Genomic DNA, 19,191 nt, shown 5'->3' on the forward strand with positions numbered 1-19,191 from the left:
AGCAGCCCCGCTATGCCCACATCCGCTCCGACACCTGCAGCTCCCTAGGCTTAGCCCGGCCCCGCAGCAGCCCTCTCGACGCCCAGCAGCACCCCAGTGTCTGGCTGACGCCAGGACAGTAACTGCGGGCTGAAACAGCATCGGCCCCTAGGGCTACGCCACAGCGGGGTGCAGATTTCCCGGATCTGAGGGACCGCCGGGCACCGCCCGCTGGGGATCATGAGAGGTACCTTTGGCCCAACCGCCCGGCGCCTGTACACGCGGCCCCACCTGCTCCCGTGGCACTTGGCGCGGCGTGGGAATGGGCGCGCTCTCCCATCACGCACCGCGCGGCGCTACCGCGCCAGCAGGGACCGGGAGCGCCCGCGAGGCATCGGCCACACGGTACACAGCGCAGGCGCGGCGGGCTGAGCGCGCGCGCGCGCGCGGCCTGGCTGGGAGGTGCGCGTGGGGCGAGCCTGGAGCATGCGCGGGGCCGTACACGGCGGTCGCGCGCACGCTGGGGGCGTGGCTGCGCTGCGTAATCGGGCGCTGGACGCCGCACGGCGCTGCTTGGAGCAGGCGTAGGCGACTGCCCCAGGAGGGTCAGTGTGGAGGCGGGAGCGCAGGCGGCCGGCTTGGAACTCTGTGCGCGCGGGCCTGGAGCTGTGCCCCTCCGTCTTTTCCCGACTTCTGATCCGCGGAGGGGCACTCGGAGCCCCAGCCTGGGTCGCAGTGTCTTCGGTCTGCGGGCCTCAGTTTCTCGGTCCGCGCCGGGGTTTGTGGGGGTACCTGAAGACATTCTGGCCATTCTCGCAGTCTCGGGAGGTCGCGTCCGCGCCTTGCCTGGCCTTACGGCGGCCGATCTCGTTCTCCACTTTCTAGGTGGCGCTTGGACTCTCGTCCTCGGAGGGAGGCCCGTCGCCCGGTCTCTAGCTACGGATCCCTGGACCCTCTTCGCGGGCGCTTCGCGTAGCCGCAGGTGGGTGGGCTTCTTATTGCCGTGGGCCTTGTGAGCTCGTATTTCCTGCATGGCGGTTGCTGGGGGGCGGGCGGTGCAGTCGTCTGCACTCAGCTTGCTTTAAGGCTTTGGGCGGGTTTTGTTCTTGGGGCCCCTGGGTCTCCCCAGAGCAGAGAACGTCCCAGCGTTCCAGGTGCTGCCTTTGGCCTTGTGGGCGCAAATACACATGCGCCGTGGTACCTGCCCCTTTAGGATAGTGCTGACCAGTCCAGAAGGGCCGAAAGTCTTCTGTGCCAGGCAGTGTGGGGAGAAAAGTAGGGGGAACAACAGACTGATAGGCGTGGGAGTGCTAAGGTTCTCAAAATGGTGAGAGTGGGGCCCAGGGTTAGGAAGGCTTAGGTCCTAAGCACGCCTGGCTGGCTGGTGCAGGGAAGCCTTCTCCCAGACTGCAGGGGACACAGGTGCGCAGGTGAGTGGGCATGGTGGGGGACTGGGAAGGCAGAGATCTGGGTAGCACACTGTGACTCCTGGGCATGGGGTGTGGTCATTGTGGGCAACCTGGATACCTAACCTTGGCTGGTGGTAGGAGCTGGGCCCTGGATCGGGCCTGTTACTGGTTTTTTAGAGCTCATTGTACTGGACTCACGTGCTGTCCTGTGGGTTTGCTGCCCTCAGGCCTTAGTATAATCCTGCAGTAAGATGTGAAGCCAGGGTCATGGGCTGGGCTTTCAGGTAAAGACCCCCCCAGAGGGGGGTGAGAACTGAGGGGTTCCAGAGTGTTTGGGTGGTGGAGGTAGGGCCAGTGGCCCTGGCAGGTTCTAGTGCTGCAGGCCACCCTGGGAGGTCCTTGGAGGAACTCACCCTGAGGGGGAATGACCAGCGAATGGGAGATCTGGGATGAAGGTGTGTGCAGGCCTTGTGCTCCCAGTGAGCCAGTGGAGTTTGTGTGCGGGGTGAAGCAGAGAGTTTCATGGAGGTCGTGAGTGGGCCTCCGTTTGCATAGAGACTGGGGAGGGGGCTGGATAGAGTTAGGCTGGAGAGTGTGAGAGCCCCAGGGGAGGACTCCTTGCACTGGAATAGAACTGGCTGCTGGCTGTGGAGCTTCCTAGGTAACTGCTGCATGGAGAAGGAGGGGCAGGTCCAGCCATCAGACTGGGACTCCCCAGACCCTGGGCACAAGTGACTGGAGTTGCAGGAGCAGACACAGCAAGTGGGGTTCCAGGATTTTACAGTGGGGGGCTGGGATACTCTGCTGTGGCTGGGATGGGGACTGTGGAAAGGTGGTGTTTGGGGGTGGGGGTGGCATTGCCTGCAGGTGGCACTCAGTTGTGAGAGGTGAATTTGGAAAGCATGTGGGGTCAGGAGGGAGCAGATAATAATAGCAGGCTCACTGCTGCTGTCGGGGATGCAGGTAGGACCTGCTGTGTGCCTGGTGCTGGGATGTAAAAGAGCCTAATGACGGTCTGTGCATTGTTCAGAGTTTTGGGGGTGGCTAGAGCCTACTCAGCAGACAAACATAGTTTATAATATGCGTGCTGTATAGTGGTTAAGCCTGTGATCTCTCCAGCCAGTTTCTGCTGCTTCCACCACTTATGGGTTGGTGTGTGACTGCAGACAAGTTACTTCACCACTGTGTGCCCCAAAGACAATACTAGTACCAACTTCATGTGGGGGAGGTGGCGCAAATGGGACACTCAGTGAAAGGTTGCTATTATTGCTATCCTGAAATTCCCTGACAGTTCTGATCTGGCCCCTTTTCTTCTGAAATTGACAGCGTCTGTCATTCTACCTTGCCCTTGCAATGTCATAGGCAGCATTTGCCCACCTTCTCAGACCTCCCAGGCCAGCCCCCTGGGCACCCCCTTCCACTCAGAGCTCCTAGTTGGGTACCAGAGGGTTGCCCGCTTGCTGCCTCTTCCCACCAGTTCAGTGGGTGATGGTTAGGCCTAGTTCCTGCTCTTCCTCACCTTGTCTTTGGACAGATTGCCTCGGATGATGGCCTGCGACTGACAGTCCCTCAGCTCTTCTCAGCTCTCCTGAGGCTGCAGCTGTCAGCTCCCTGATCCTCAGCACTTGCCTGGACCAGTGCAGGTCTACCACACCCCGTTCAGCCATCCCTGTCCTGTTGTGTCGTGCAAGCCACGTCTGTCCACACCGCCCCACCTCCCGCCCCCCCGCAGTGCTGGCTCTCCTTTCTTCTGCCCTCTGCTCCCAGCATGCCTCGTGGCCGGTGCCGTCAGCAGGGCCCTCGCATTCCCATCTGGGCAGCTACCAATTATGCCAACGCACACCCATGGCAGCAGATGGACCAGGCGTCTCCTGGGGTGGCATACACCCCCCTTGTGGATCCCTGGATTGAGCGGCCCTGCTGCGGGGACCCCGTGTGTGTGCGAACAACCGTGGAACAGAAGAGCACAGCTAGTGGCGCTCGTGGCGGTAAACCTGCAGAAGGGGGTCCTCTAGCTGGGTGCTTGCCCAGCTCCCGACCCCGCAGGGTGGACTTCTGCTGGGTGCCAGGCTCAGACCCAGGCACCTTTGATGGCTCCCCGTGGCTACTGGACCGCTTCTTGGCCCAACTGGGAGATTACATGTCCTTCCGCTTCGAGCACTATCAGGACAACATCAGCTGTGTCTGCGAGATCCTCAGGCGCCTGACAGGCCGAGCCCGGGCCTGGGCAGCCCCCTACCTTGATGGGGACCTGCCCCTGCCTGACGATTACGAGCTCTTCTGCCAGGATCTCAAGGAAGTTGTTCAAGACCCGAACAGTTTTGCTGAGTACCATGCCGTGGTTCCCTGTCCCCTGCCCCTGGCCTCCAGCCAGCTGCCTGTGGTGAGGCAATACTTAGCTAGGTTCCTAGAGGGCCTGGCACTCGACATGGGTACTGCCCCCAGGTCTTTACCAGCCGCCATGGCCACCCCTGCTGTGTCTGGGTCCAACTCTATATCCAGAAGTGCTCCGCTCGAGCAGCAGCTGACCAAGGAGAGCACTCCTGGGCCCAAGGAGCCCCCAGTCCTGCCCAGTTCTGCATGTAGCTCCAAGCCTGGTCCTGTGGAACCAGCCTCTTCCCAGCCAGAGGAGGCAGCCCCCACACCTGAACCTGGACTGTCGGAGTCAGCTAATCCTGCCCAGAGACCAGACCCCGCTCATCCAGGGGATCCAAAACCCCAGAAAACAGAGGAGGAGGTTTTGGAGATAGAGGGAGACCAGGAGGTGTCCTTAGGTACCCCACAGTAGGTGGTGGAGGCCCTGGAGACCCCAGGAGAGCCACCACTTTCTCCTGGGTTCTGAGCACAGCCCAGGCGGGAACAATGGTGCCCCTCGTGATGAAGTGGCCTGTGTGGCTCGGGAGCCCCATAGTCCCCAGTCAGAGCAGAGTGGAGTCCCCAGATGACTTCAGACCCCATAGCTGGGCAAGATGCTCTTGTTTTGGACTCTGCACTGAGCAGAACCAGCTCCCCCTACTCCAGCAGAGCTTGACCTCCACCCTGTTCCCTTTCCCTGCTCCTGCTGGCTCTCGGCTGCATCCCTGCCCATCTCCTGGAAGTGCTGTCTCACCCAGGCCTGCTCCCACAAGGGGGTCGTTTTGTAGGTCAACTCTCAGCAGATACTTGCATCATCTTTGTCACCTCCACCCCCATAAAACACCCCCCTTGGTGTCTTCCACACTGGCTGGGACTGAACTGGGTCTGCCACGTCTGTCCTGTTGGGACCTGGTTCCTGAATGGGGTTTCTGTGTCTGTCCCCCTAACCCTACCCTCTCTGCTCCTTGCGATTTCTGTCCCAGCTGGAATGTGAGGAAGGCTGCCTGGAGGAAGTGGTCACTTTGATTCTGCTGGATGAGTGGGATAGCATCTTGGCACAGAATGATGTTTCCTGTGGGTTTGTTTACCAGTAGTCCTGGGCAACTGGGAGGTTTGGATGCAGGAAGATAGGATGCAAGTCCCTTGCCAGGCTCAGCTGTAGGCATTCCCCCTTTGTGTGTTAACGCTGTAGTAGTCGGGCCTGGTGTTCTGAAGCAGGCTCCTCTTCCCCGCTGCTGTGCTGCTGTCCCCTGCACCCTCCGTACTCGCATGCATCGTCGATTCAGCACTTAAGCCCCAGTGATGTAAATGACTCGGATCTCCCTCCTGGCGGACTGTGACCCTCCAGGACAGGGGCTCTGTCTTAGTCAGCTCTGTGGCCTGGTACACAATTGGTGCTCATTAAACATGTGTTGGATTACTGGCTGAGCCTGTGGTGCAGTGGCTGCCTACCAGCAGTTTCCCATTCTCTCAGGACCAGAGGCCTGGCCTTGAGCATTCCAGGTCAACGTTGCAGGTGTGGTTTCTAGCAGGGGCTTTGAGGGTCCAAGGGTCTGATCGAAGGAGCTGGGGCTGAGTAGGTGGGGGTGGGTGGCTCTGCAGGTGGAGAACTGACTTCTGAGCTGTAGGTGAAGTGAGGACCAGGCAGCAGTCCAGAGCTGTGAGGCCCCAGGCCCGGAGGGTTGGAATGAAGAAAGACCTGTTCCACACAAGGAGGGGTTTTCTAGTGGAAGCTGAGCTTGGAAGCCCCTGGAGCCGTTTACCACAGGATGGGCAGGTACAGCCGCCCAGTGTGTGCAGTGTGTTCCACTCTGGTGCTTGGACAAGAAGTTCAAGTCCCTTTCAGTTTTACAGTTGTGAAAACAACAAAACACCTTCCTGAAAAGTTGGAAGAAAAAGCAGAAATGTGCATTGGAAATACAGCCAACTATTTTAGGAAAAACTAATTAGCAAGTATCTGGTTAAACTTACTCAGAAACTAGCTGGGAGCAGTGGCTCATACCTGTAATCCCAGCACTTTGGGAGGCCGAGGTGGGTGGATCACCTGAGGTCAGGAGTTCAAGACCAGCCTGACCAACATGGAGAAACCTATCTCTACAAAAAATACAAAATTAGCCAAGTGTGGTGGTGCATGCCTGTAATCTCAGCTGCTTGGGAGACTGAGGCAGGAGAATCGCTTGAACCCAGGAGGCAGAGGTTGCAATGAGTCAAGATCATGCCATTACACTCCAGCCTGGGCAATTAAGAGTGCAACTCTATCTCACACACACAAAAAACACTTATTTAGAAAAATAGAAATTGTTGGGATTATTTTATGGTAACTATCACTAAAAAAGGCTCTGGGTTCAGGTGGTTTTATGTGTGAGTTATTTCAGGGCACAGATACCTTGTAGATTAAAACAATTGGAAACCTTGGAAATAGGTGGGAAGCTAGTTTTAGAAAGTGGGTATAGCCCTGGTAGCAAAGCAAGGGAGCTGGCAGGAGAAACCCATGTTCAGTCTTGATTCTGGTCAGATGTGGGAAGTCCCTGGACATCCTGGCCCAGCCCCATGCTTCTGTGCCAGGTCACACAGCTGCCCTCCGTCTGATGGCTCAGGCCCCAGTCACCCTTTTGTGGGTCGGATCAGACTGCTCCCCGATGCCTGCCTCCGGTGCACTGTGGCCTGGATTGCCTGTGGGTCTGGCAGTAGAACCCAGAGTTGCTCTCTAGGATGGACAGCCTAGTCACCCAGCTGACCTTACCCTGTCCCACAGGCTTCTGGACAGGCCACCTTCCCCATCTCCCTTTAGAGGACCTGAAGTGGATCCTTCAGCTTGAGATTGGTGCCTTCTCTTCTGAACCCTGTCCCACTGGGGCTTTGGGCCTTTTCTGCCCTTGGGACCCAGGCAACTTCTGGGCATGAGTGAGTTACGGTCTGCCATGTGTCTGCAGGCCAGTCACGCAGCATCCACCAGGGCAGGCGTGAGAGTCCATGGGAGAGTTCAGGTGACCTGGTTTTTAATTGAAACGGGTCCTGTTAGGCCGGTCGCGGTGGCTCAAGCCTGTAATCTCAGCACTTTGGGAGGCCGAGACGGGCGGATCACGAGGTCAGGAGATCAAGACCATCCTGGCTAGCAAGGTGAAACCCTGTCTCTACTAAAAAAAAATACAAAAAACTAGCCGGGCGTGGTGGCGGGCGGCTGTAGTCCCAGCTACTCGGGAGGCTGAGGCAGGAGAATGGCGTAAACCCGGGAGGCGGAGCTTGCAGTGAGCTGAGATCCAGCCACTGCACTCCAGTCCGGGCGACAGAGCGAGACTCCGTCTCAAAAAAAAAAAAAAAAAAAAAAAAAAACCGGGTCCTGTTTATTGTGGTTGGGCTCTCCCCAGAAAGGGAGGCAGGGTCTCGAAGTGGTGATGTCCAGGTTTCCTGCACAGGTAGGGTGGAGGCAAGGATGGACTCTGGCACAGCCTTCTAGACAGGCAGTGCACACAGCCCCTTTCAGAGTGGCTTTGTTGCCAGCCGCTGCAGCACCTGCTTTCAGACATGATGACCAAGCTGCTTTCCTGCTCCTTGGGGAAGGAGGCGCACCAAGGGCCAGGAGAGGAGGCACTCTCCCTGGATTGTTTTTTCTCTCCTGGCCACCACACACTGGCAGACCCGAAGGCAGGTGCTCAGGAGCCACAGAGCCTGGCAGGGTTTGCTGGACGTGCTCAGGGACAGGCCATGGTGCTGGCTCTGCTTTCCAATCATGGTGTCTGTCCCTCACTTCCCTTGGAAATACCCAGAGGTTTTATTTCCTGAAGATGGGATATGATGGGTCCTCTGAGATGTTTAAAGTACCTGTCTCCAAGGAAAACTTTAAAATAGGAAGTCCTAAGGATAAGGTCCTATGGGATATTGGAATATTTTATAAAGCCACAATAGTTAAAGCACTTAGATGTTGTGGACAGATGAGCAGAGAATAGAGAACTTTGAAACAGGGCTGAATAAATATGGAAATATAGTACATGCTAGAGGTGTTTCCAATTAATGAGGGTAAAATGGATTATTCAGTAAAAGCAGTTGGCCCTCTGGAAAATAGTAAAGCCATGTACGTGCCTCACTCTTTATGCCAGTATATATTCCAGATTAAAGATTTCAGTGTTAAAATTATAAAAGGACTAGATGGAAATATGGGTGAATTTTTTTTTGCCTGTGATTCCAGGATTTTAAAAGTTTTAGATGCCCAGAGTTGTGGAGGTATGGAGAAGTGGGCCTTCTCATACTATTGGTGGGAGCATACAGTATTACAATTTGACCACATAACTATTCTAGGCACACACATGCTGTGACTACTTACTCGGTGCATGAAGACTCTTGTCAGGGATAGTCATGATTTGGTGGCACTACATGGGGGTTTAGAACAGGGACTGGAGGCTGGGCGCGGTGGCTCAAGCCTGTAATCCCAGCACTTTGGGAGGCCGAGACGGGCGGATCACGAGGTCAGGAGATCGAGACCATCCTGGCTAACACGGTGAAACCCCGTCTGTACTAAAAAATAAAAACTAGCCGGGCGAGGTGGCGGGCGCCTGTAGTCCCAGCTGCTCGGGAGCCTGAGGCAGGAGAATGGCATAAACCCGGGAGGCGGAGCTTGCAGTGAGCTGAGATCCAGCCACTGCGCTCCAGCCTGGGCGACAGAACAAGACTCTGTCTCAAAAAAAAAAAAAAAAAAAAAAAACAGGGACTGGAGGGTGGCCTTGCCTTCTCCCCTCCCTTCACAAGCTGAGGGTCCTTCCCTGACCTTTTTGAGCTGTGACACAGTTTTTCCTCATGGGGTGGGTAGTAGGGTTGAATGAGAATGGTGCCCACACAGTGCCTTGGCTGGGGTCTGGGACCTCTGACATCCACCGCATGGGTGTCACTATTTTTTTAACAGCAGAGCTGGAAAAGCCCAAAGATCCAGCAATAAAGGGGCAAGGCAAATAAAGCTGTTACCCTGTAGGATCAGTCAGCATGAGCCAGATTGTGCCACAGTAACAAAGATCTCCAACAGCGCCGTTACAGTTGGCTCTGCTTATTTCTTGCTCAAACCTGTGTGCCAACATGGCTGGGGCCTGCCAGAACTGTGCTGACGAGAGCCTACCTGGACGTATTTCTCCATGCTCACTGAGGCAGGGGAAAGGCCACAGCAGGCCACAAGTAATGTGTGTCACCCCACTTCCATTTCCCTGGCCAGAGGAAGCCACAGAGCCACACCTGAGTTCCATAGGATGGGAGCAGCTGATCATCCTGTGGGCTGGGTTGCTCATTATGGAGAAGTACGAGCAGCCACCCAGCGTGGGGCTGGTTGGTGCTGCTGAGGATGGGAGGATGGGAGGGGCCTGCATCCATCCCAGGGCAACATACCTGTTTGTCTGCTGGGGCTGCCCAACAAAGGACAACCCCAGCTTTTTTAGCTGGGGGGCTTAAACAACAGACATTTCCTCATGATTCTGGAGCCAGAAGCCTGAGATCAAGGTGTGGGCAGGGTTGGTTTCTCCTGAGGCCTCGCTCCTTGGCCTGCAGATAGCCACCTTCTTGCCATGTCCCTGCCTGTGTCTGTGTCCTAGTTGCCCATAAGGTCACTAGTCTATTGGATCAGGGCCCACCCTCATGACCTCATTTAACCCTGAATCACCTCTTTAAAGACCCCGTCTTCACTGTAATCCCAGCACTTTGGGAAGCCGAGGCGGGCGGATCACAAGGTCAGGAGATCGAGACCGTCCTGGCTAACACGGTGAAACCCCGTCTCTACTAAAAATACAAAAAGAAAAAAAAAATTAGCCAGGTGTGGTGGCGGGCGCCTGTAGTCCCAGCTACTCGGGAGGCTGAGGCAGGAGAATGGCATGAACCCGGGAGGTGGAGCTTGCAGTGAGACGAGATCGCGCCACTGCACTCCAGCCTGGGTGACAGAGCGAGACTTGGTCTCAAAAAATAAAAAAAATAAAGACCCTGTCTTCAAATGTAAGTACTAGGGGTTAGGACTCGAACTTGAGGATATTGAAGGGACATAGTTCCGCCCACAGCAGTGCCCCAGATAGGCTTCTCTGGTTTTGTCTTTGCTGTTCCTGGCAGCGCTGTCTTGGTCAGGCTTCCATGGTCTCCACATGCCTATGTGCAGAGTCCCCCAGGCCCTGGGTTCTGGGGCCCATACTGAGGAGTGGGGATGGCCAAGCCTTGGCTCTTGGGTGGGCAGTGCCCAGTTGTGCTGTATGGGACTCTGTTTCTCACTTAAGAAATCTTTCCCTGCCTGGGGGTACAAAGGCATTATCCTGTATTCCCAGGTTATAACTTTCTGCCTTTGACATTCAACCTTGAGTCCACCTGTAAGTGTAACTGGCGGAAGGGAGGGGTCTGCTGTCATCCTCGAGAGCCTGTGATGAGCAGAGCCCCTCTGCCGACCGCGATGCACATGTAATATGAGCAAGAAATAAATTTTTGATGTGTGAAGCCACTGAGTTTGGGGCTTGTGTTTTCCACAGCATAACCTATTATGTCCTGACCGACAGGGGATCCCATTTCACCTTTTTCCATAGGGCACCAGCCTGCCTCAGCATCAGCTGCTGGCTGCAGCAACTCAGCCTGGCCACAGCCACCCATGGGCCGTGCCTGGCCTACCTGCCTGCTCTCTGGTCTGATCTGTCCCTTACTAGTTATTCTAGCTTTTAAGTCTTGATTATCTCATAGGGAAGCCCTCCATGCCCCCATTCTTCCAGTTGTCTTGGCAAGTTTGAAAACACATTGGATCACAAATGCAGAGGCAGAGATGATGGTGTCGTGGACTTTGCCTAGCCCCAGCAGTGCTCACACTCTCCTGGTGCAGGCCTTTGGGGGTGCCGTGTCACTGCACAGCCTCTCCAGGATGGCAGGGCCCGTTGCTCCCTTAGTTTTTCTTTGGGCTACATCATCTCTGTTACAGGGACGTGGTGGGTGGGGGCTGGCCAGGGAAGAGCCCAGGCCTGTGGGGTGCTCTCATTGGCCTGCTCCTTTCCTCCTGGCCTCACGGACCCCCCGTCACGGGGCTGAGGCCTGTGGGTGGTGGGTGCTCATGCACTTGCCACATTCTTCTGTGTCCCCATTGGCGGGGCTGCCAGCTGGGTGCAGAGGACATCTGACTCCCCTGCCCCCTGCTGTGCCTGCGCTGCCCACCTTACCTGTGTGTCTGAACAGTGCAGGGGACTGGAGAGTGTTTGTGGGTTGTGGAGCTAGGACTCTTCATCACAGGCTGTGCATGGGGGGCCCCTCAGTGAGGGGTCCACATGTAGTACCCACAGGGCAGAGTGAGTGGGAGGCTGGCCTCTGTCCTCATTCGCATGTCTGTGGATGTGGGTGTGGCAAGCACATTGCTGGCATGCATGTGTAAGCATGTGCACAGTTGACTGCACACAGCTGGGTGGTCAGGAGTTGATGAGACATACACCTGGCCACACCATCACCTGTGTGTGTTAGGGGACCTCCCCTTTCCACCCAAGGTGGCCTCTACCACAGGAGGAGCCACACAGGCAAGTCCCTGTCAGAAAGTGTCAGCCCCAGCGTGCTTAGGCACCCTCCTCCAACTCCGACCAAGTTCCCAGGGCACGTCCCCATCCGCTAGTTCAGGGGCACCAGCCCCAGGGGATTTGTCCCCATCCACCCTCTGTGAGTGTTGTCTCTCTCCCTGATGGGACCGGCAGCTGGCCTACATGAACCAGGCCTCTGAGCAGAGGCCGGACTGGTGCACGGGAATATCATGCTTCCTGTAAAGCAGCAAGCTTTTCCGTGTGTTCACCCGGGGCAAAAAGGCCGGTGCCCTCTGCTGGCTGGGTTCCTGCCTCTGCCCGTAAGTGCCTAGGGCAGGCTGGCTAAAAATGCCCGAGTCAGGCTTCCTTCCTGCCATCTTGCCAGGCTCCTGGGACCTGCTCCTGGGGCGACGGACATCCCCAGCCACAGAGAGATGCCTGCTCACAGAGAGACCCTGCCTGCCCATCCTGCCTGCCTCTGCAGCCTGGTGGCTCCTCACTCTGGCATTTCCTCTTGGCTCAGCTGAGGCAGCGCGTATCCCAGTGCGAAGGAGAAGTCTGACTTGCAGCCTCAGCATCTGCCTGGCGCCTCTGCTGACTGTGGGGCCGGCCAGCAGGTCACTCATGCTTCAGCCATGAGGCTTCCAGGCATCCCCAAGGAAGAAAACTAACCCATGTCCTTGTTTCCATGAGGCCCACTCCCCCTGCCGAGTGGGGCCTGGCCCTGCCAGCGTGGTGGTTGGTGGCCACGAGGACCCAAAGTGTTGGCAGAGCACCCAGCAGTCACTGGCAGTGCCTTGGGGAGAACAGGCTGCAGTGGGCTGTTGAGAGGAACTTGCTTGCCTCTGCTCGGGAACGAATCACGCCCCTTGGGCCGTGTCCCCAGCACAAGTGACTGATCTCTGGGACCCTCCCTCACATGCAGGGCCTATCTGGAAGGGGCACCACAGACCTGGTGGGCTTCAGCGTGTAGGCACCATGCTGGGCCCCACCTGGCTCACTGCAGGCCAGGAGCCCCGGGTGGGGCACTGTGCGTCTCAGCCTTTGGAGAAGTGCTAGTGGCCAGCCCTAGGGGATGTGGGCCACTGCCCCAAGTGAGGTGAGGTCAGCGCCGGCCCCTGGCCTGAGGCTGTGAATCTTGCTGGTGGGCAGCCATTCCCTGGGGGAGCAGGGTGGAGGTGTTTTGCCAGAGCAGAAGGTCCTTGTGGCAGAGCATGTGGCCATTTCTCTAGGATGCAGAAGAGACCCAGACCCAGAAGGGAGACGGATGGCTGTCCTTCCTCGGGACCTACAGAACTGAAGCACTCTTGGCTCCACTGTGGAAATCGTGTCTACGGCTGGAATCTGAGTTCTGCTTTGCAGATTTGCCAGCTTTCCAGTGCTCTGGGCAGCCAGGGCTCGGATTCCCCTTTCTGCACTGAAATGGTGCAGGGCTTTGCTGGGCCTCAGGCCAAAGCTGTCAGTCAAGGCCACTCCCTGAGACGGATGTGCCTGACGCAGGCCTGGAGGTGCTTTCTTTTCCAAGGGAAGGAGTTCTTGGGGGCATACCTTTTTCCCCGCCACAGAGAGACTGACATGGGTCAGCCCTGGGAGGTGGGAAATGGCTGGGGTTGGGTTGTGTATTGCTGCCCAGGGGGCGGTGCCTGGCTTCCCCTCGCCATCAGGCTGCTGGGCACCAGCCCTCCCTGCCTCCCTGCCTCCCTGGAATTCTTCCTGGGATCTGCATCTTTGAAGCCGTTGCCTCCCTGCCCGCCTGGGCGCTTCCGAAGGCGGATACTGACAGAGGATTCAATGAATCGAAGGTCGCCAGTCGGGGCGTTGACAGATGCCCAGCCGTGATACTATTTCTGATTTAATAACCGAATGGGAGGCTGGCCCTCTGTAATAATTAGGGCTAATTACTGAGGAGGTGTTGACAGACGGGCTGAGAGGAAACAAACTACCTTTATCCCGTGGCTTAGAGTCAGATTACCAGCCCGGTGCTATCTGCCCCTCAGAAAGTAGACGCTTCAATCACTCAGCGAGGCTTCAAAGGGGAACCGGGCCTGACAATGCACGGGATTTGGAAAGGAGCTATGAAGTGCGCCTTTGACTCCGAATCGCCAAACGGAGCCCCATTCCAGAAATGGTTTCTTTGTGAAGTTTGAGTTAGTGTTGGCAGACCTGTTTCCCGCGCTCAGGACAGGGAGCTGGCTGCAGTGGGCGTGGGCAGGTGGGGGCCATGGCCAGGGCTGTGGCTGGTGTGTGGCCAGCTTGAGCTGCTCAGGTCCTTCCCAGGCCAGGTGACACCAGCAGAGTCCTGGTATCTCCAGTAGCTGGCCCTGGTAGCCGTGGGTCCAAACAGGGAGGTGCAGCATGTTTTCCTTGGCCCAGGGAGGGTGTCTGGTCCTTTGTGGCCATGAGTGGCAGGTAACAGGATAGGGACCTCACCATCTGAGCAGGCTCATCCCTTCCTGTTTGCAGCTAGAGTGCAGCTTTTATGCAGCCCTCCCTGGCAGGTCTGGCCTCCCTTGGAGGGGGATGTGTCCTTGGCATTATTTATGGCAGGACCACCTCTTTGGGGCCTGGGCATCACTCACCAGGCTGCTCCCACCCCCGTACTGGGCCGGCCAAGAGCCAAGGCCATGGAAACAATCCTGGCCCCTGAGGCCTCGGTGGGCAGACAACATCAGTGACTGAGAAGGGTTGTTGGGGGCTAGTCTCTGACTGCCGCCACTGACTCCCCACTGATCTCCCTGCATTTCAGAGTTGGGGAAGGGTGTGCCTAGACCTCAGTTTCCTGGTTTGAAGCAGCAGCACTGAGATGTGTGCCAGTGAACTGACCTGGACAGCCCAGGGCGCTGTGTCTGATGCAGCTTCTTGGAGTGGAGTGTGTGAGGCTTTTTGGGAGGTCAAGGTTGCCGGCTGAGGCTGGATTGTAGGAGACAGTTCTGAGATTCTGGGCCTTACTGCTGTCTGTCCTCACCAGGAAGGCAGGGGATGACACTGAGGTCTCTGCTCAGGACAGGCCTGACTAGGGAGTGCCTTTCTGGTTCCAGGCATAGCCTGGGAGGTGCTGGATAAGCAGGAGGTGGGAGGGAGCCCATTCACCAGCCACCTGTGTGCCTGCCTCAGGCCTCATGGCCTTGGCTTCATGTTCTTGCTGGCCTGAAGGACCAGCCAATTCAACGTCTTCCTGCTAGAATGGCTGTGCTACTTCATAGAGAAATTAGGTGGGCTGGGCTGGAGAAGGGCAACAGTGGTTAGGTCAGTGCTCTTTCCCCAGCTGGCTGCTCTACTGTCATAGAAAGAAGACACCTTCTGGAAGTAACGATGGTCATAAAAGTCATCAGCTCATTTGCTTAACCGAATAAGTACTAGCTTGTACGAGGGGGCACTGTTGATGAATTTATATTAGGGCAAAAATAAGATGGTAAATTATTTGGATGGGAGAAGCATGTAAAATTGGCATCAAGTCTGTTTTCTGTTTGTTTATTTTAGAGACAGGTCTCTTTAGCCTAGGCTGGAGTGCAGTAGTGTGATCATAGCTCACTGCACCCTTAATCTTCTGGGCTCAAGCGATCCTCCTGCCTCAGCCACCAAGATAGCTGGGACTATTGGCAGGCACCACCATAACTGGCCAATTAAAAAAAAAATTTTTTTTTTTTTGTAGAGATGGGGATCTTGCTATGTTGCCTGGGCTCATTAAGTCTGTTTAAGTCACCTTGAGTAGAGATAGAAATTAATTCCGAAGCCAGAAACTTTAAACAGGAATTGAGGTTTCATAGTACATTAGTAGTAAATTAAATACCATTAACTGTAACACAAGAAAAAATAGCACAAGAATCTTGTACAATATATTTTATTTGAAACATTACCTGTGAGACTGTGGCCAAGAGCAGCGGTTGAGTGTGAACCTTGTGCACGGAGGCATTTCTGAGCCCTCTTTCCTGTCAGCATCTTGCTCTGCACATGACTAATGAGCTAGGATCGATGCATTGTTAGTGACTGAAGTCCAGGCTTCATCCAGGGTTCCTGAATTTGCCCTAATGTCCTTTTCTGTTGCAGAATCCCATCCAGAACCCCACACTGCATTTGCTCTCCTGTCTTCCCAGGCTCCTCTGGCTATGACCACTTCTTAGACTTTCCTTGTTGATGATAACCTTAAGTTGTGAGGAGCCCTGGTCAGGCTCTTGTAAAATGTTCCTCCACCGGGATTTGTTGTGTTCTTCTCATGATTAGACTGAGGTTATGGGTTTTAGGAAAAAAAGCACAAAGGTTGAGTGCCATTCGTGGATGGATTTTCTTTTTCTTTTTTCTTTTTTTCTTTTTTTTTTTGAGATGGAGTTTCGCTTCTTTGCCCAGGCTGAAATGCAATGGCGCAATCTCGTCTCACTTCAATCTCTGCCTTTTGGATTCAAGTGATTCTCCTGCCTCAGCCTCCCCAGTAGCTGGGATGACAGGCATGTGCCACTACACCCGACTAATTTTTGTATTTTTAGTAGAGACAGCATTTCACCATGTTGGCCAGGCTGGCCTTGAACTCCTGACCTCAAGTGATCCACCCGCCTCAACCTCCCAAAGTGCTGGGATTAGAGGTGTGAGCCACACTCCTGGCCCATTCCTGGATTTTCTATCATGTCAGTGGTAGGTGTGGTCAGCATAACCTAGCCCTGCTGATAAGTATTATCACCTGGCGGAGGCAGTGTCTGTCAGATGTTTCCGCTGTAAAGTGGCTCTTTTTCTTCCCTCCTTTCCGTACTATCCTCTTAGGAAGGGAGTCACTGCATAGCCCACACTTAAAGGGCTGGGAGTTATCTACTCCTCCTTGATGGTAGAGTGTCTGCATAAAGTGGAATTCTTCTGTTTGGGAGATCTGTTTATTTAGTATTTCTTACCTCAGTGTGGACTCATGAGCATTTTATTATGATGCTAGCTCCCCGCTCATCTGCAGTTTTGCTGGGGTTTCAGTTACCCATGGTCAATTGTGGTCTGAAAATAGGTGAGTACAGCACAACAGGATATTGTAAGAGAGAGACCACATTCACATAACTTTTATCATAGTATACTTTTTTTTTTTTTTTTTTGAGGCAAGGTCTTGCTCTGTTGCCTAGGCTGGAGTGCAGTGGTGTGAACATAGCTCACTGCAGTCTCAAACTCCACAGGCTCAAGTGATCCTCCCACCTCAACCTCCTGAGTAGCTGGGAAACTACAGACATGCACCAGCAGACCCAGCTAATAATAATAATAATAATAATTATTATTATTATTGAGACAGAGTCTCTGTTGCCTAGGCTGGAGTGCAGTGGTGCGATCTTGGCTCACTGCAACCTCCACCTCCCGGGTTCAGGTGATTCTCCTGTCTCAGCCTCCTGAGCAGGTGGGATTACAGGCACCTGCCACCATGCCTGGACTAATTTTTGTATTTTAGTCCGAGAGACAGGGTTTCACCATGTTGGCCAGGCTGGTCTTGAACTACTGACCTCAGGTGATCTGCCTGCCTCGGCCTCCCAAAGTGCTGGGATTGCAGGTGTGAGCCATTGCACCCGGCCCCAGCTAATTATTTTTTGCAGAGACGGGGTCTCCCTTGTTCAAGACAGGGCTGGTCTTGAACTCCTGGGCTCGGGTGATCCTCCTGCCTTGGCCTCCCAAAGTACTGGGATTAGAGGCATGAGCCACTGTGCCTGGTTCTAATTTTTAAATTAAACTTTACCATAGGTATATATATACACTATAGGGAAAAACATGGTGTATGTAGGGTTCAGAACTATTCATGGTGTTAGACATCCACTGGGGGTCTTGAAAAGTACCCCTAGTTTTCATCATCATCATTCATCATCCCCCCTAGATAAGGGGGAACTACTGTATTATTGTTATTATCTTTATTATTGTATGCACTTACAGTGAGTCCTAATCCTGTCTATGTCAACACCACCCCAATCAGGACACAGAAAACTGTTCATTCTCTCAAAACCCTACCTTTTGCTGCCCTTTGACAGTGATCCCCTCCCCCTCCTCCGAACCCATGCCAGCCACTGATCTGTCCTCTGTACCTATACTTTTGCCTTTTCCAGAATGCCATATAAATGGTATGTAGCCTTTTACTCAGTTCTTTGGAGATTCACCCACATTGTTGCATTTATCAATAGTTTGCTCCTTTCTGTTGCGGAATAGTATTCCATTCATCCATAGATGGTCATTTGGGTTATTTTCTGTTTTAGGAGATGATATGTTTCACATTTCTGTTTTGGGTGGTTAGTTATAGCCACTATAAACATTCACGTACAGGTTTTTGTTTGCATATAAGTTTTCACTTCTCTAGAATACATATCTAGGAGTAGAATTGTTGGGCAACATGTTAATGCATATTTAATTTTATAAGAACCTGGGCTGGGCACAGTGGCTCATGCCTGTAATCCCAGCACTTTGGGAGGCTGAGGCAGGTGGATCACGAGGTCATGAGATCAAGACCATCCTGGCCAACATGGTGAAACCCCATCTCTACTAAAAATACAAAAATTAGCTGGGTGTGGTGGTATTCGCCTGTAATCTAGCTATCTGGGAGACTGAGGCAGGGGAATCATTTGAACCTGGGAGGTGGAGGTTGCAGTGAGCTAAGATTATGCCACTGCACTCCAGCCTGGAGACTGAGCAAGACTCTGTCTCAAAAGAAAAAAAAAAAAATACACACACACACACACACACACACACACACACACACATATATGTATGCATGCATGTGTAAGAAGCTGCCATACTGTTTTCCAGAGTGTGTACACTGTTTTGCATTCTCACCAACAGTGTAAGAGGGTTCCAGTTGCTCCACAGTATTGCCAGCACTTGGTTTTGTTGGTTTTGTCAGTTTTTTCCTGAATTTTAGCCACTCTAATAGGTATGTAGTGGTATTTCATTATGGGTTTAAGTTGCATTTCCCTAATGGCTATGATATTGAGTTTCCTTTTGTGCTTATTTGCACGTCTTTTTAGGTGGAGTGTTTGGACAAATCTTTTATGCCTTTTTAATTGGATTGTTTAGTTGCTCTTGCATTTCCTTTAATGAGCACAAAAATTGATTGTGCAATTAAATTGCGTATGCAATAAACTGCACATATTTCAAGTGGACAGTTTGACAAGTGCAGCGTCTGTGACGCCATCCCCACACTCAAGACAACGAACATACCCACTGAGCCTAAAGTCTCTTCCTGCCTCTCTACATGCCCCTCCCTTCCTCCTCCCTGCACCTCTCTTCTCCAGGTTCCCTCTAATCTGCTTTCTGTCACTATAGGTCAGTTTCTATCTCCCAGAATTTTGCATAAATAGAATCACAGAATTTACTCTCTTTTTCTGGCTTCTTTCACCTGACATGATTATTTTGAGATTTATTCACATTAAAGTATGTATCAGCACTTCCTACTTTATCATTGTCAAGGATGGCTATATCCAAGTGTCAGTATACCTCTGTTTGTTCTGCTGTGGATGGGCATTTGGGTTGTCTCCAGTATGGGACTGGTTTTTAAAGAAATAACCAAACTTTGTTCCCAAGGGGTTGTACCATTTTATAATCCCATCAGCAGTGTATGAGAGTTTCAATTGCTTCACAAGCTTTCCAGCAAGTGGAATGGTCAGTCTTTTCTGTTTTAACCATTCTGATAAGTATGTAATGGCGTTTTACTGTGGTTTTAATTTACATTTTCCTAGCGACTAAAGATGTTAAGTATGTTTTCATGTCCTCATTTGCCATTTGCGTATCTTCTTTGGTGAAGTATTTGTTCAAATCTGTTGCCCATTCTTAGATGTTTTATTTTGTGAGTGTGTGTGTTTTCTTTGTGGATTTTGAAAATTATATATTTGGTATATAAATATTTGCCAGATACATGATTTGAAAATATTTTTCCCCATCTATATAGATTGCCTTTTCATTTTCTTAATATCCCTTTTCTTTTTTTTTTTTTTTTTTGAGACGGAGTCTCG

At 53.3% G+C, this 19,191-nt stretch overlaps 2 protein-coding genes across 2 annotated transcripts in view; both read left to right on the top strand.

Annotated features, from left to right (window-relative positions):
- The first annotated feature begins 464 nt into the window (after positions 1-464).
- The window catches only part of GNB1L (G protein subunit beta 1 like), a 71,005-nt gene continuing 52,278 nt past the window's right edge, over positions 465-19,191 (top strand). Inside the window, exons 1-2 of the mRNA XM_017856652.1 lie at positions 465-584; positions 865-961. The gene's annotated coding sequence lies outside the window, so the exon portion shown is untranslated. The remainder of the gene's footprint in view (positions 585-864; positions 962-19,191) is intronic.
- Positions 497-6,642, top strand: RTL10 (retrotransposon Gag like 10). The gene is made up of 3 exons (XM_017856651.1): positions 497-584; positions 865-961; positions 2,923-6,642. The coding sequence occupies exon 3, from the start codon at positions 3,157-3,159 to the stop codon at positions 4,174-4,176; it is 1,020 nt and encodes a 339-aa protein (XP_017712140.1). The 5' UTR covers positions 497-584; positions 865-961; positions 2,923-3,156; the 3' UTR covers positions 4,177-6,642.

The sequence above is a fragment of the Rhinopithecus bieti genome, unplaced genomic scaffold, assembly GCF_001698545.2.
Source record: "Rhinopithecus bieti isolate Rb0 unplaced genomic scaffold, ASM169854v2 scaffold_44745, whole genome shotgun sequence".
Lineage (NCBI taxonomy): Eukaryota > Metazoa > Chordata > Mammalia > Primates > Cercopithecidae > Rhinopithecus > Rhinopithecus bieti.